This window comes from Haliotis asinina, chromosome 11, assembly GCF_037392515.1.
Source record: "Haliotis asinina isolate JCU_RB_2024 chromosome 11, JCU_Hal_asi_v2, whole genome shotgun sequence".
Taxonomy (NCBI): domain Eukaryota; kingdom Metazoa; phylum Mollusca; class Gastropoda; order Lepetellida; family Haliotidae; genus Haliotis; species Haliotis asinina.
The window spans coordinates 13,264,400-13,281,388 of record NC_090290.1 but is presented as its reverse complement, the minus strand read 5'-3'; the positions used below and the strand labels follow the sequence as shown (position 1 = coordinate 13,281,388).

Below are 16,989 nucleotides of genomic sequence, written 5' to 3'. Positions count from 1 at the left end.
ACACTTATTCTTTAAGATACCATGGCTTTTCAAGTCTGTATTTTCTGGAGTATGACATCCCTGTAACCCCGGTGTTGCAGTCTGGTTTCCACTGCGGTACCGTCCTTGTTGACACTACATGGCGGGTGGGGGGCAGGGTTGTTGAATTACACTAATACACCATGGCTAAAAACGCTCATTCTGGTTCATCTAAAACGAGCAAACGTCGTCATATGTCTTGTTCATCCGATGAAGAGATATCTACTTTCACACATGATTCCTGGCCAAGGTTTTTGGTCATTGAAAGTTCTGATGGCCATCCTTTAAATACCAATCATTTTGCCGTCTCCAAGGGCATCCAAGGTATCTGTGGAGAGGTAAAAAACGTCACGCGTTTACGAAATGGTTCTCTTTTGATTGAATGTTTACGTAGGCAACAATCTGTCAATCTGCTGGGAGTAAAGCAGTTTGTAAACAGCCAGGTTGTTGTTTCTGTTCACAAAACTCTCAACAGCTGTAGAGGTATTGTTAGAGACAGGGCACGTTGTTTGTACGATATGACAGAAGATGAGATTGTGGCAGAACTGAAAGATCAGGGAGTTACTTCTGTTAAACGTTTCAGCAGAAAACATGAATCAACTTTAGTCAAAACAAATACCTATCTTTCCACGTTTGGTCTGACAACTCTTCCAAAATTCATAAAGGCTGGGTATTGTAATATTGGAGTGGAGGTATATGTACCAAATCCACTCCGGTGTTACAAGTGTCAAAAGTTTGGACATGGTGCAAGATCTTGCTCACGCTGTATGCTCACGCTGTAGTGGAAACCATGAAGGCACTGAATGTACTAATGAGATAAAGTGTGCCAATTGCAGTGGTGAGCATATGGCATCATCGAAAACGTGTCCAAAATATGAGTATGAGAACAAAATCTTAAAACTGAAGTGCAATAATAATATCTCATACTTCGAAGCAAAGAAACTGATTCAGGCTCAATCATAACCATAACATAAACAGTTCCTACCTATTCTGCCACAGTGTCTTCTCCTGTTCCCTCTTCTGTCAAAAAAGCTACCCTCGTTTCAAAACATCTTGTCAGACTGAAATATCTTGGATAAAGGATTCTCAAATAACCTTAGATGACGCCACTCACTCATCACAAGATTTTCAGCGATCATCAGCTTCACAAACTGAGTACAGTCAGCCAGGACAAATATCTGATTTTAATTTAACTCAAGATACTCAGAGCGTTGAGAAACTCACAAATAAAGAAAAGAAAAAGTTGAGAAGAAAGACCAGAGCCCTTCAGCATTTAGAAGAGTCTTCTCATTTAACCCCTTCTGTGGAGGTTCAAAATCTGTTTGAACCGCTTGACATGGACATAACTCGTCACAAACAGGGTGTAGGGGTAGCGCTGCCACGCGCTCACGATCTCCAGTTGAAGCGCCCTAAGCAGTTTTTATGGAATTAATACAATGGAATTGCAGAGGCCTCAGGAACAATTTTAATGAATTACAGTTATTATCACAAGATTTTACACCATCAGCTTTTAGTCTGCAGGAGACGTACTTGAAAAGTACAGATCGATTTGATTTGCGTCGGTACAATTCTTTTCATTCATTCTCCCCTCCCGATGGAAAAGCCACGGGCGGTGCTTCTATACTCGTGAGGCAGGGTGTTATTCATAGTCCAGTTCCTCTTAAAACCAATATTCAGGCTGTTGCCGTCCGTCTTACTCTTCAGATAACCTTTACGCTTTGCTCTTTGTACATTTCCCCTTCTTCAGATCTTCAGCAGTCCGATCTTCAGAATCTATTTGACCAACTTCCCAAACCCTCTATAATTATGGGTGATCTGAACGGACATAATCCTTTGTGGGGAAGTACTAATATTAATAATAAAGGCAAAGTCATTGAAGACTTCATTTCTAACAATAATCTATGCCTATTTAATGATGGATCAGCCACATATTTACATCCTGGAACTGGAACGTATTCTCAACTTGACTTATCACTCTAAGATCCAAATATTTATAACGAGTTTCAATGGTCGGTCCATGATGACCTTTGTGGTAGTGACCATTTTCCGACAATTCTCTCCGCTTTAAATCCGACTGATGACATACCTGCAACAAGGTGGAACTTTAATAAGGCCAACTGGCCTTTATTTCAAACACTTTGTACAGAAAAATTGAAATCTGAAATTGTTGTAAATGTTCCTGATCCTATTCAGTTGTTCTCGGATACACTGAATGATATCGCTGATGAAACTGTTCCCAAGTCCTCTGCTAAACCTCATTGCCGCAAACCATGGTTTTCTGATGATTGTAAACAGGCAAGGAAGAGCAGGAAAAAGGCAGAGAAGTACTTTCGACGACACCCTACAGTTCACAATTTAAATAACGTAAAAATAAATGATGCCAAGGCTCGGCGTACTTTTAAACAAAGTAAACGTCAGTCGTGGAAGACCTTTGTGTCAAAAATTAATTCACGCCAACGACGAAGGTGTGGAACATGATACAGAGAATCAAGGGCAAATGTAGAAATTCTAGCGTTCATCATCTTAAAGATGGACATGATATGTTAACAGATAAAATTCACATGCCAACAAGTTGGGTGAAACTTTAGCTAGTCATTCTTCTTCATCAAATTATCTTCCGAAGTTTCAGAGATATAAAACTCATCAAGAAAAGTTGAAACTCAACCTTCATTCCGAAAATGGTGAAGACTATAATGAAGTATTTTCACTGCATGAGCTGAATACTGCCTTGGCACAAGCTCATGATACGGCAACTGGAGCAGATAATATCTACTACCAGCTCCTGAAACATTTACCCAATGCTTGTCTTGAGACACTTTTGAACATTTTTGATCATATTTGGACTACAGGACACTTTCCTCCTTCGTGGCGTCATGCCATTGTTGTACCAATACCTAAGCCTGGCCGAGACAATACAGATCCATCTAACTATAGACCAATTTCTTTAACAAGCTGTGTTTGTAAAACCATGGAACGAATGTTCAATAATAGATTAGTATGGTTTCTAGAATCCAGTCATCTTATTTCTAACATTCAGTGTGGTTTTCGGAAAAATAGAAGCACTATTGATCATTTGGTTCGTCTAGAATCATTCGTTAAAAATTCCATTGTAAATAACCAGCATGCTGTGTCAATCTTTTTCAACCTGGAAAAGGCCTGATACAACATGGAAACATGGTATTTTGAGAGACTTACATGACTTTGGTTTGAGAGGCCGTTTGCCTAATTTTATATCCCAGTTCTTAGCAGGCAGACAATTTCAAGTTCGCGTTGGATCAACCCTGTCTGAACATTATAATCAGGATCAGGGAGTTCCACAAGGTAGTATTTTGTCTGTTACCTTGTATAGTATAAAAATCAATAGTCTTTCGAAAGTATTAAATGACTCAATAGATGGGTCATTGTTTGTGGATGAGTTTAACGTTTCATGTTGTGGTAAAAACATGCATACCCTCGAAAGGCAATTGCAGATGTGTTTAAACAAAATTCATAAATGGTCACTTGAGAATGGTTTCAAATTTTCACAGATAAAGACCAAATGTATACATTTCTGTCGGAAATATATGCCTCATAAAGATCCCAAACTCTCTTTGGATGGCTCTCCAATTAACGTTGTAAAGGAAGCCAAGTTTCTGGGATTGATTTTCGACAAACATTTGACTTTTTTACCACATATTAAGTATCTGAAGAATAAATGCCTGAAGGCATTAGATCTATTAAAAGTTGTGTCCAATTCAAAGTGGGGAGGGGATCAAACTACACTCCTTCCTTTATACAGATCTCTTATCCGATCAAAACTTGATTATGGCTGCATAGTATATGGTAGAGCCTGCAAAAGCAACCTAAAACTATTAGATTCGATTCATCACCAAGGTCTGAGACTCCCATCGACAGTATCTACGTTGAGGCCGATGAGCCATCTTTAAAACTTCGCCGTATCAAATTATCTTTACAATATATCACAAAGTTATATTCTGATGAATCCAATCCTGCCCATAACTACGTTTTTAATCCTCTTTATGAGGATTTGTATAATAAAAGAACTTCACTTATTCCACCTCTTGGGATAAGAATCAAACCATTCATTTCTGCAGCTGGGATTGAGCTGGAGACTATTTCTCCTTCTCGGCTTTTTTCTTCTCCTCCTTGGCAGTTGGTGAGGCCACATGTTGACCTAACACTTACAGAGTTTAAAAAATCAGAAACTAATGAATGACATTATAAACGAGAATCTATTCAATTAAAACATAAATATAATAAACACAAATTCTTATTTACAGAAGGGTCCAAGGATGGTGGCGCAGTAGCTTGTGCCACTGTCATTGGATACAGAACAATCTTGATTATCCAGAATACTTGATTATACCTCTATTTTTACAGCAGAAGCAAACGCAATACTAACGGCTCTTAAATATATTCAAAGACATCCTGCACATAAACAGTATATAATCTTTTCTGACTCACTTTCTTGTCTTCAGGCTATTAAAAATCTATCTTGTAAACATCCACATTTAATAGAAATTATTGAGTTATATAATGATCTTGCTACTGGCCAATATGACATCGTCTTTTGTTGGTTACCCAGCCACGTGGGCATTTCTGGGAACATAATGGCCGATTTTGCTGCTAAGGCAGCACTCAATAAATCTGTGACACCACTCCTTATTCCATACTCAGATTACAAAGCAACCATTAGAACTTACATCCGTGATCTAATGCAAAAGAAGTGGGACACCCAGGTGGGTATCAATAAATTGCATGAAATGAAACCGTATATTGGTTATACCTACTTAGGCTGTCAGTCCAGATTTGAGGAGGTCGTTATGCGACGATGTCGTATTGGCCATATGCGGTATACACACGAATATTTACTTAAAGGTGAGGATCCGCCGTTTTGTATCCCTTGTGATGAAGCAATCACGGTCAAGCATATCTTGGTTCACTGTATTGATTTTGCCATCACAAGGGAGAAATATATTACTGTCAAAACAATGAAGGATCTTTTTAATGTTAATTATCATTTAATCATTGAATTTTTAAAGGAAATAGAATTATTAGATAAATTTTGAATAATATGTTTCGTAAATAGAAAGTTGATATCTTAAACATGGTAGTGTGAATTGTCAACTGCGATTGTTAGTGGCCGTACCCTCAAAGGAGGTTAAAGCAGCGTAAAATTAGTGTCCCCCTGAAAGGGTGCGTAAGTCCACAAACTTTCAAAGTGAAATTTAAACTTACCAGTATTTTAAACGTAGTATTTTTGTCTTTTTAAATTTCGGCTACATTTTCCTACAATCGCCAGCAGCTGAGGGGATGGTGTAAATCCAGCTAGGGGCCATACAGGTTGCTAAAGTAACGTAAGTCCCCTTGGTTCCTAGTATGGTGATCTACCTTCAGTTGTTGGTGATCTATAGCCTACTTTTATATTATGTATTGTCCAAATTGTGCTGTAGTTTTAACTTCATATGCTAGTTTTAGACTCGAATTGTGATACTCTAGTTATTTTACCGTACTTTGATGACGGGTTTTATAATATCTACATGTTCTGTATAATCATGTTTATTCTCGTCACGATATGGCTGAAATATTGCCGATGTGACGTTAAATTATAACTCACTCACTCACTATTAAAAGGTGAAGATCCTCCGTTTTGTATCCCTTGTGATGAAAGCATCACAGTCAAGCATGTCCTGCTTGATTGTGTTGAATATTCTATCACAAGGGATAAATATTTTAATTCACAAATTTTGAAGGATCTTTTTAATTATGTTAGCTCTCATTTACTTATTTCATTTTTAAAAGAATTAAATTTGCTGAATGAATTGTAAATAGATAAATATTTTATGCTTGGAAGTTTGAATTTGTAACTTAGAGTGTTAGTGGCTGTATCCTCGAGGGGGGTTAAAGCACTGTAAAATTATTGTCCTCCTGAGAGGGTACGTAAGTCCCAAAACATTTGAAGTCAAATTTGATCTTCCATTTTTTCTTAGCCGTAGTATTTCTGTCATTTTAATTTATGGCTAATCTTGCATACAATCACCAGCAGCTGAGAGGATGATGTAAATCCATCTAGGGACCATGCAGGTAGCAGAAGTACTGTAAGTCCCCATGGCCCCTAGTATGGTGATCTACCTTCAGTTGTTGGTGATCCATATAGCCTGTTTTTATATCGTATTGTCTGAATAGGGATATTAGTTTTAACTTTTCACGCTAGTTTTATTTCTTATTGTGATATTCTAGTTGTTTTACTCTCCGTCGTCGACAGATTTTTCTCATATACATAGATTCCTTTTATAAGAATGCTCTCGTCACGATATGACTGCAATACTGCCGATGTGACGTTAAACATTTTGTCTGTAACACTTTTTAGCATCAAGATAAACAGTTTATCCAAGGTTTTAAATGATTCAATTGACGGATCACTTCATGTGGATGATTTTAATATTTCTTGTCGAGATAAAAATATGCATACTATTGAACGGCAACTGCAGCTGTGCTTAAACACAATAAATAAATGGTGTCTTGAAAACGGCTCTAAATGTCGAAAACAAATTGTATACATTTCTGTAGAAAATACAAACCGCATAAAGACCCTGAACTGTTTTAAATGGCGCTTCCATCAAAGCTGTCAAGGAGGTCAAGGTCTTAGGTCTAGATCTGATTTTCGACTCTCATTCAACTTTTCTTGCACATATCAAATCCCTAAAAACTAAATGCCTGAAGGCACTTGATTTACTGAAAGTCGTGTATAATTCAAAGTGGGGAGGTGATCAAGCTACCCTTCTACACCAATGAACTTGTCCGTTCGAAGCTTGATTGTGGCTCAGTGGTATATGGTGGAGCCTGCAAAAGCAGCCTAAAGCTATTAGATTCTGTCCATCATTAAGGTCTAAGACATAATTTTGGCCCCTTTCCTTTCGAACTTCACCCGTTGACAGCCTCTGAGTGAGTGAGTGAGTGAGTGAGTGAGTTAATATTTATCGTCACATCGGCAATCTTGCAGGCATATCGTGACGAGAACAAGTAATACTGACATTGTAGAATGAATGAATATACGAAAATAAAACCCCGTTGACAACGAACAGTAAAAACACTAGTAAATATCACAGATATACATTTAAGACTAGTGATTAGATCTAAAACAGTTTAACTATAGTGAACAAGACGAAGGTAGATCACCATACAAGGGACCATGGGGACTTACATTACTTTTGCTACCTGCATGGACCCCAGCTGGATTTACACCATCCCTGCAGTCGCTAGCAATTTAGGCACATACAGCCATACATTTAAAAGAACACATATACTACGATTAAATTTACTTTGAGCGTTTGTGGACTTACGTACCCTCTCAGGAGGACAATAATTTTACAGTACTTTAACCCCCCTCGAGGATACAGCCACGAGCAATCTTAGTTACTAATTCAAAATTCCAATCATAAAATATTTGTCTATTTACAATTCATTTAACAAATCTAATTCTTTTAAAAATGAAATAATTAAATGACCACTGTTATTGTTGAAAGGATCCTTCATAGTCCGTGATTTAAAATAGTTATCCCTTGTGATGGAATATTCAACACAGTCAAACAAAACATGCTTGACCGTGATCATTTCATCACTAGGGATGCAGAACGGAGGATCCTCACCTTTCAATAAGTATTCATGAGTATATCTCGTATGGCCAATAGGACATCGTCGCAAGATGACCTCTTCAAACCTGGACTGACGACCCAAGTAGGTTTAACCAATATAGGGTTTTATTGCATGTAATTTATTGATACCCACTTGGGTGTCCCACTTCCTCTGAATCAGATCACGGATATACGCTCTAATTGCAGCTTTATAATCAGAGTATGGAATATGAAGTGGTGTCACAGATTTGTTGAGTGCTGCCTTAGCAGCAAGATCGGCCATTGTGTTGCCAGAAATGCCCACGTGGCTGGGTAACTGACAGAAGACGATGTCGTATTGGCCAGTAGCAAGATCATTATACAATTCAATAATTTCTATTAAAAGTGGATGTTTACAAGAAATAGTTTTAATAGCCTGAAGACAAGAAAGGGAGTCTGAATAGATTATATATTGTTTACGTTTAGGGTGTCTTTGAATATATTTAAGAGCTGTTAATATGGCGTTAGCTTCAGCTGTAAAAATAGAACTATTATCTGGTAATCTAGAAGATATTGTTCTGGATCCAATGACAGTGGCACAAGCAACTGCGCCACCGTCCTTGGACCCATCTGTAAATAAGGATGTATAATTGCTATATTTATGCTTCATTTGATTATATTCCTGTTTATATTGTAATTCATTAGTTTCAGATTTTTTAAATGTTGTTAATGTTAGGTCAACTTGTGGCCTAACCATCTGCCAAGGAGGAGAAGAAAGAAGGCGGGGGCTATGGGGAGGGGGCTATGTTTTCCAGCTGAATGCCGGCTGAAGAAAGAAAGGGTTTCATTCTATGCCCTAGAGGTGGAACCAGAGAAGATTTCTTGTTGTATAAATCTTCATAAAGGAGATTGAAGACACAATTAAATGCAGGGTTAGATTCATTAGAGTATAATTTGGTAATGTACTGTAAAGTTAATTTTATACGGCGCTGCTCAAGAGATGGTTCATCAGCCTCAACGTAGAAGCTGTCGATAGGTGATGTTCTAAAAGACCTAAGATAAAGTCTTAGAACTTGGTGATGGACAGAATCAAGAAGTTTCAGGCTGCTTTTGCAAGCTCCACCATATACGATGGAGCCATAATCGAGTTTTGAACGGACAAGTGATCAGTATAAATGTAGGAGAGTTGCTTGATCCCCTCCCCACTTTGAGTTGGATACCACTTTTAATACATCGAGTGCCTTCAAGCATTTTGTTTTTAGTGATTTGATATGCGGCAAAAAGGTTAAGTGGGAATCGAAAATTAGACCCAAGAACTTAGCCTCCTTTACGACTTTGATTGGAGAACCATTTACAAGTAGTTCTGGGTCCTTATGCGACTTATAATTTCTACAAAAGTGTATACAATTAGTTTTCGAGTTAGAAAATTTAAAGCCATTTTCTAGACACCATCTATTTATTTTGTTTAAACACAATTGCAATTGCCGTTCGATAGTATGCATATTTTTACCTCGACAAGAAATATTAAAATCATCCACAAATAATGATCCATCAACTGAATCATTTAAAACCTTGGATAAACTGTTTATCTTGATGCTAAAAAGTGTTACAGACAAAATGCTGCCTTGTGGAACACCCTGATCCTGATTATAATGGTCAGACAGGGTTGAACCCACTCGGACTTGAAACTGCCTGTCTTTTAAACATTGTGAGATAAAAAGAGGCAAACGACCCCTTAAACCGAAGTCATGTAAATCCTTTAAATTGCCATGCTTCCAAGTGGCATCGTATGCTTTCTCCAAATCAAAGAATATCGATACTGCATGTTGTTTATTTCCTAAAGCGTTTTTGACAAAGGATTCCAGACGTACCAAATGGTCAATGGTACTACGATTTTTCCTGAAACCACATTGAATATTTGTTATAAGATTATTGGTTTCCAAGTCAATCTATTGTTCACCATTCGTTCCATGGTTTTACAGACACAACTCGTTAAAGAGATTGGCCTGTAATTCGAAGGATCGGTATGATCCCGGCCAGGCTTTGGCATGGGAACTACAATGACATTACGCCATGAAGCTGGGAAGGTCCCTGTAGTCCATATAGTGTCAAATATATTTAGCAGTGTTTCCAGGTATGATTCAGGTAAATGTTTCAGAAGTTGATAATGAATACCATCAGAACCTGTTGCTGTATCATGAGCTTGCTCAAGGGCTGTATATAGCTCATGTAATGAAAATAGTTCATTATAGTCTTCACCATTGTCTGAGTTAAAATTGATCTTTTTCTTCTCCTGCTGTTTCTGGTATTTCTGAAACTCAGGGACGTAATTTGATGAAGACGAATGTTTGGCGAGAGTTACACCAATCTTATTGGCAATATCACCCTTCCCTGTCAATACATCGTCACCATCCTTCAGATGGTGCACAGTTGATTTGCAACCTTTACCCTTTATTCGTTGAATCATATTCCACACTTTTGAAATTGGTGTGCGGGAATTTATCTTGGAAACATAATTTCGCCAAGATTGACGCTTATTCTGCTGGAAGGCGCGGCGAGCCTTAACATTTAGAATTTTAACTTTGTCTAAATTCATTATGGATTGTAGGATGTCGCCGAAAATACTTCTCGTCCTTCTTCCTGTTCTTTCTGGCCTGTTTGCATTCATCATTAAACCATGGTTTACGAACGTGTGGGGTTGCAGAGGACTTAGGTATAGTTTCATTAGCTATAATCTTCAGTTTATCAGAGAATACCTGAATCGGATCTATTGATAAAAACGTCATTATTTAAGTTTTCAGTGCAGAGTGTCTGAAATAGTGGCCAGTTGGCCTTACTAAAATTCCACCTAGTTGCAGATGGGTTATTAGTAGGATTTATAGCTGTGAGAATTGTTGGAAAATGGTCACTTCCACAAAGGTCATCATGGACTGACCATTCAAACTCATTGTATATATCGGGATCTGAGAGTGACAAATCAAGTGCAGAATACGTTCCTGTACCAGGATGTAAATAAGTGGCTGATCCATCATTAAATATGCATAAGTTGTTATTAGATATGAAGTCTTCAAGTATTTTCCCTTTATTGTTAGGTTAGTACCAGTACTTCCCCATAAAGGGTTATGTCCATTAAGATCACCCATGACAACACAAGGTTTGGGAAGTTGGTCGTATAGCTCCTGAAGATCAGACGGCTGAACAGCTGAAGATGGTGAAATGTACAGGGAACAAAGCGTGAACGTTATTTGTAAAGAAAACCGTATAGCAACGGCCTGAAGTGGAACAGGGCTATGTATAACACCCTGCCTCACCAAAATAGAAGCACCACCAGTGGCTCTATCACCTGGAGGTGAAAACGAATGAAATGAGTTATACTGGCGCACGTCAAATCTATCTGTACTTTTCAGGTATGTCTCTTGTAAACTAAAAGCTGGTGGTTTAAAATCTTGTGATAATAGTTGAAGATCATTAAAATTGTTTCTAAGGCCTCTGCAATTCCACTGGATAACATTATGAGAGCAACTCATGGGGGCTCAGTAGGAGAGCGTGCACGAGACGAAGTCCCTTTAAGCTGAGATGGCTGAGAAGGGCTTGTCTCCATAGCTAGCGGTTCATAAGTGTTTTGAACCTCTACAGGCACTTTTAATGGTAAAGGCATCTCAATATGTTTAAGGGCCCTGGCTTCCTTTCGTCGTTGTTGTTTCTGTTCTTTTTTGGACATTGTTTTCTTTTCAGGTTCCTGACGATTGTTGTGCTCAGACGTAGTATTAGGTAATGGTAAAGTATTTGTTGTAATAGTAGTTTGTGATGATGCTGGCGACAAGCTGGTATGTTCAGCACTGACTTGGTATAAAATAACTTGGTCATCCGAGGTCTAGTTTATAGCAGTTTGACAACCAGAATCAACTTTGAGAGGGGATGAGGAGACTGCAGCAGAATAGGTGAGAGTAGTAGATGAAGCAGATAATTCATTATCAACCAGTTTCCTTGTATCAGCAAAGGAAATGTCATTTGTGTGTTTGACTTTCAAAATTTTTGTCTGTCTCACGAAAGAAGGACATGCCTTTGACGAGCTCATGTGCTCACCCTTACAATTTGCGCACTTGATGTTATCAGTGCAGTCTGTGCCATCATGGTTTTTACTACACCGGAAGCATACCTGGGTGTTTTTGCAAGATCTTGCACCATGACCAAATTGTTGGCATTTGAAACAACGGAGTGGATTTGGTATGTACACATCCACACTGATGTTGAAATATCCTGCTTTCACAGAAGGTGGAATCTTTGTAAGGGCAAAAGTGAAAAGGTAGCTGTTTGTTTTTATGGTTTTGTCACCTTCTTTCCTTGTAAACCGTTTTACAGACAGTACTCCTTGAGACTTCATTTCGGACACAATCTCAGACATATCTGAGAGGCACATTGCACGATCACGTACAATGCCTCTGCATGCATTTAGGGTCTTGTGGATTGATACGACAATCTCAGTGTTGGCAAAATGATGAACTTTGAGAAGATTTTGAGACTGTTGCCTCCTTGCACATTCAACTAGAAGAGAACCCGACCGGAGACGTGTAACATTTTTAACAGTTCCACAAATGCCTTAAATAGATTTTGAAATAACGAAAGGATTAACTTTGAGGGGTGTACCATCACTTCCATCGACAACAAGAAATCGTGGCCATGAATCAATACTATTTATGCATTCCTCAGCAGAAGATGTTGCAGCATCACTATCAATGTGCCTTCTTTTAGTTTTTGATCTGGAACCAGTAGGTAGTTGGGTAGCCATAATGAAAAATATATTCGACACCCTTGCTCCCCACCCACCATGGAGTGTCAATTTGGACGGAATTGCAGCGGAAGCCAACTACAAAACCAGGGCTACAAGGATGCTATACTCCAGCAAGAAGGACGCAGGTAGCTATAATAGTCAAACAGAGTAGAGGTCAGGCTGGTCCGACCCTAGACAATTACCTGATGACAAACAGAGCCCGGAGGTCATTAATGCCAGATTGGCCCATGAACCACCGCCTTGCTGGCATAGGACTCTAGGCAAAAGTGTGATATAGTAATAGTTTCATGGTTTCCATAGTAACCACATGAAATATCAATATGAACACTGACGTATAATTGTCCATGCTCAGGGCATGGCGTGACCAGCCGATTGATAGAATCGGGCCGATTCTACCACCCGTCTAGGTGTGAAGTAAGGGCCGAAGTGGTGTGTTGAGCAAAAGGAACAATGTTCAAGCCCCCACTGCCCTCAACCACCAGGATCCCGTCCTCCACCGACACGGGACGCAACCCACGGCAAACAGGTTGCCCAATTTAGTCGCCTCTTACGACAAGCAATGGGGTGCTGTGGACACATTCTGTCCCGGGTCCACACGGGCTTGACAGCCTCTACGTCGAGGTTGATAAATCATCATGTTCCATTGAGTCAAACCATGCATGTAACTGTGTTTTAAATGCTCTCTATGAGGATTTATACAAAAAAGAAATCGTGTCGTGTTCCTCCTCTTTTTCTAAGAATAAAACCACTTATTTTTGCTGCTGCATTGAGCTGAATAATATAGCTCTTTCTTCTCCTCCTTAGCAATTGGTTAGGCCCCATGTGGACCTAACATTGTCCGCATTTAAAAAGTCAGAAACTAATGAACTGCAACATAAACAAGATCGTGTAATCATAACATAAACAAGAATTCAGTCAATATAATGCACCTAAGCCCTTATTTACAGATGGGTCCAAGGATTGTGGCGCTGTAGCTTGTGCCACTGGCATTGGATCCAGAATAGTATCTTCACGACTGCCTGATAACAGCTATATTTTTACAGCTGAAGCGTCATATTAACAACCCAAAATATATTGGACGACACCGTAAACATACACAATATATAATCTTTCTTAAACACAATGGAAATGACTGAATTGTATAATGATCTTGCTACTGGCCACGTTGGCAATTCTGGTAACACAATGGCCGATCTTGCTGCCAAGGCAGTACTCAACAAATCTTCGACACCGCTTCTTATCCCATACTCTGATTACAAAGCCAGCATTAGAACTTACATCTGTCATCTGATGCGGAAGAATTGGGACACTCAAGTAGATATCAGTAAATTACATGCAATAAAGCCCTATACTGGTTACAACTACTTGGGTTGTCAGTCCAGATGTGAAGAGGTCATCATGCGACGATGTCGTATTGGCCACACATGATATACACATAAATATTTGCATAAAGGTGCATCCCTTAGGATGAAAGAATCACTGTCAAGCATGTCTTGCTTGACTGTGTTGAATATTCCATCACAAGGGATACCTATTCTAGACCATGTACTATGAAGGATCTTTTTACCAATATCTTTTCTCGTTTAATTATTGCCTTTTTAAAGAATGGATTTGTTAAATGAATTGCAAATAGATATTTTTGTAGTATTGGTGGTCTGGATTAGTAACTTAGACTGTTAGTGGCTGTACCCTCAAAGAGGGGTTGAAGTATTGTAAAATAATTGTCCTCCTGAGAGGGTACGTAAGTCCAAAAACATGCAATGTAAATTTCTATCTACCGGGCTTTAAATTGTAGTTTTCTTGTCATTTTAATTTTGGCTAGCATTTCCTACACTCGCCAAAGACTGAAGGGATGGTGTAAATCCAACTAGGGTTCACACAGGTAGCAAAGGTACTGTAAGTCCCCATGGTCCCTAGTATGGTGATCTACCTTCTGTTGTTGGCGATCTATAGTCCGGGTTTTTTTTATATTGTATTGTCTGCTTTAATTACTAGAATGTTTAACTTCTTATACAAATTGTTTTCGTCACGATATGGCTGAAATATTGCCGATGTGACGTTAAATGTTAACTCACTCACTCACTCACTCACTGATCAATGTCAACGGTTAATCTTTGGATCATGACAATGCTCGACCTCACATTGCACGTGTTTGACATTACTTACTGCAGGAAAACGATGGTCAGGTGTTACCTTGGCCTTCTAGATCACCTGATTTGTTCCCCCTTGAAGTCGATGGGATACCCTTGATCGATGCTTACGCGACAGACACTACATGAACTGCACTCAGCATTTCAGCCAGAGAATCGAAACATTCATCAAGACACCATCTTCTTTTTTTCTTTGGATCACCACTGCCAAAAAGTCATCTATGCTCATGGTGGCCACACGAGAGACTAACATTTTACTCTGACCAAATTCCTGTGTGGCTTCATCAAACACTTTCTGGATAATCATGTTTTTGAATTAGTAAAATGATGAATTTACTGTAATTGAACAATGGTGTTATATGCACTCGATAAGTAAACTCCAAAGTAGCATGTATAGGTTCTGTTTTTTTTGAAGAGCATAAAAACTGTATAGAAGAAGATACAACATAAAAACATGATATATAATGAAAAACAACACATATTCCGCTGCCAAAGATAATGTTATGTTTAGATTTACTTTGAATATTTGGGAATGTACCCTTTTCACTGGATTGTCTGGTCCAGGCCGAATTATTTACGGACAGCCGCCATATAGCTGGAATATTGCTGAGTGCGACGAAAAACTAAACTCAGCACTAGCAATAGAAGACTCTAACCTATTGACGTCATAATGTAATTATCATACATACCTCCACAGATGTGATGAACATCCCTGAAATATCTCCTCAGCTTAAAATTATCACGAAGGACCCAATATCGAACAGCCCACTTCACAATGCCTGCAGGAGGGGAAATCTGACCCGACTGAAACGCATCCTGTCCGGGGGTTTGGTGCACATCAACAGTAGAGATGGGAATCAGGGGAAAACACCACTCATGGTGGCAGCACAGGAGGGACACTGCAGAATATTTGACTTTCTTATCGAAAAAGGGGCTAACATTTCACAGGTGGATAATGGTGGCAAGAACTTCCTTCACTGGGCCTGCAAGGGCGGACATGTGGGTATGGTGGAGTGTGTACTACCACTATATGATGTTCATACAGATAATAATAAAGTGTCCCCACTTATGCAGGCTGCATTTAGGGGATACAGAGACGTGTTTGAGTTCCTCGTGTGTATGGGAGCTAATGTGTCACAACGTAATGTGGACCACGACACCGTCCTGCACTGGGCCTGCAGAGGGGGGCATCTGGATATGGTGAAGTATCTACTTTCACAGTGCAGTGTTGATATTAACAGTAGGGGGAAAGACGGCCAGAATCCTTTGATGGCCGCCGTCTTGTGTCGGCACACAGACGTTAGTCAACTTCTCATGAGTATGGGAGCTAATTTGTCACACGTTGATGATTTTGGTAGCAACGTCCTGCACTGGGGCTGCAGATACGGAGCATTAGATGTCATGAAGACTGTTCTGTCACAAGACACTGTTGATATTAACAGCAGCGAACACGACGGAAAGACACCACTAATGAAAGCAGCCTATTATGGTAAAAGAAACGTGTTTGATCTACTTGTTAGTAAGGGTTGTCTAACTCACTTAGTGGATGTAGAGGGTAATACCATCCTTCATCTGGCCTCTTTAGGTGGACGTGTGGAGATGGTAAGGCATATCCTCTCGAAGAACATTAGTGACGTTAACGCCAGAAACAAGAAGGGGAATACAGCAGCCATGATAGCAAAGCATACAAGAAATGCTCGCATGTATGTCCTTCTTGCCTCGCGGGGCTGTCCAGTGGCATGAGTGAAGATTTAGGGATTATTCATCACGATCTGTTAGAGATTACTTACAGTATAATGTGACAATTAACTCTAATGACATGTATGTATGGCACTTATGATGTCATGTTATTATTCCTCTTGGCACACGTTCTGGCTGGACATTGTGGACACCTCGTCTATCCGTCTGTCCACTTGCACATCGATAAGCATTTCGTTTCTGGAGCACCACTTGACATGAAAACGTAGCAGCTGTTTCAAACAGATAATGAAGTAGTTATTTTGTTATTTCGGGAATGCACATTATTTTTTTTTCATTGTTTCCATGGAAGCAATATAGATTAAATGAAAAGGAGGTCAGGGTCGTTTCCTGAGCCTAACAAAAACTGTTCAATACTTATCATCCACACTCGGGACATGTACAGTATGGTTCAAAATTATTGAGAATAGCTAAAGCATTTCATATTATTAAACGAGAACAAATCAGATAAAATTGAATGTATTGTGAAAGTGAACTGACCTTTTCATGTTGTGTAGGTAACAATTTAATATTTTATCAAGTCTCCTTGAGCTTCACGGCACAGTCTAAGACGGGTAGGCATACTTCCTATCAGAGAGGTTAGTGTCTCGTGAGTTATGCTGTCCCAGTATCGGACCACTTCTCTCTTCATGTCTTCAATTTTTGTCAACCCCTTTTG

The 16,989-nt window shown here is 39.2% G+C and overlaps 1 protein-coding gene across 1 annotated transcript in view; it reads left to right on the top strand.

Annotated features, from left to right (window-relative positions):
- The window catches only part of LOC137255279 (serine/threonine-protein phosphatase 6 regulatory ankyrin repeat subunit A-like), a 57,187-nt gene extending 40,871 nt beyond the window's left edge, over nt 1-16,316 (top strand). Inside the window, exon 8 of the mRNA XM_067792732.1 lies at nt 15,271-16,316. Within this exon, the coding sequence (XP_067648833.1) occupies nt 15,271-16,316 (1,046 nt within the window). The remainder of the gene's footprint in view (nt 1-15,270) is intronic.
- The last annotated feature ends 673 nt before the right edge of the window (nt 16,317-16,989 follow it).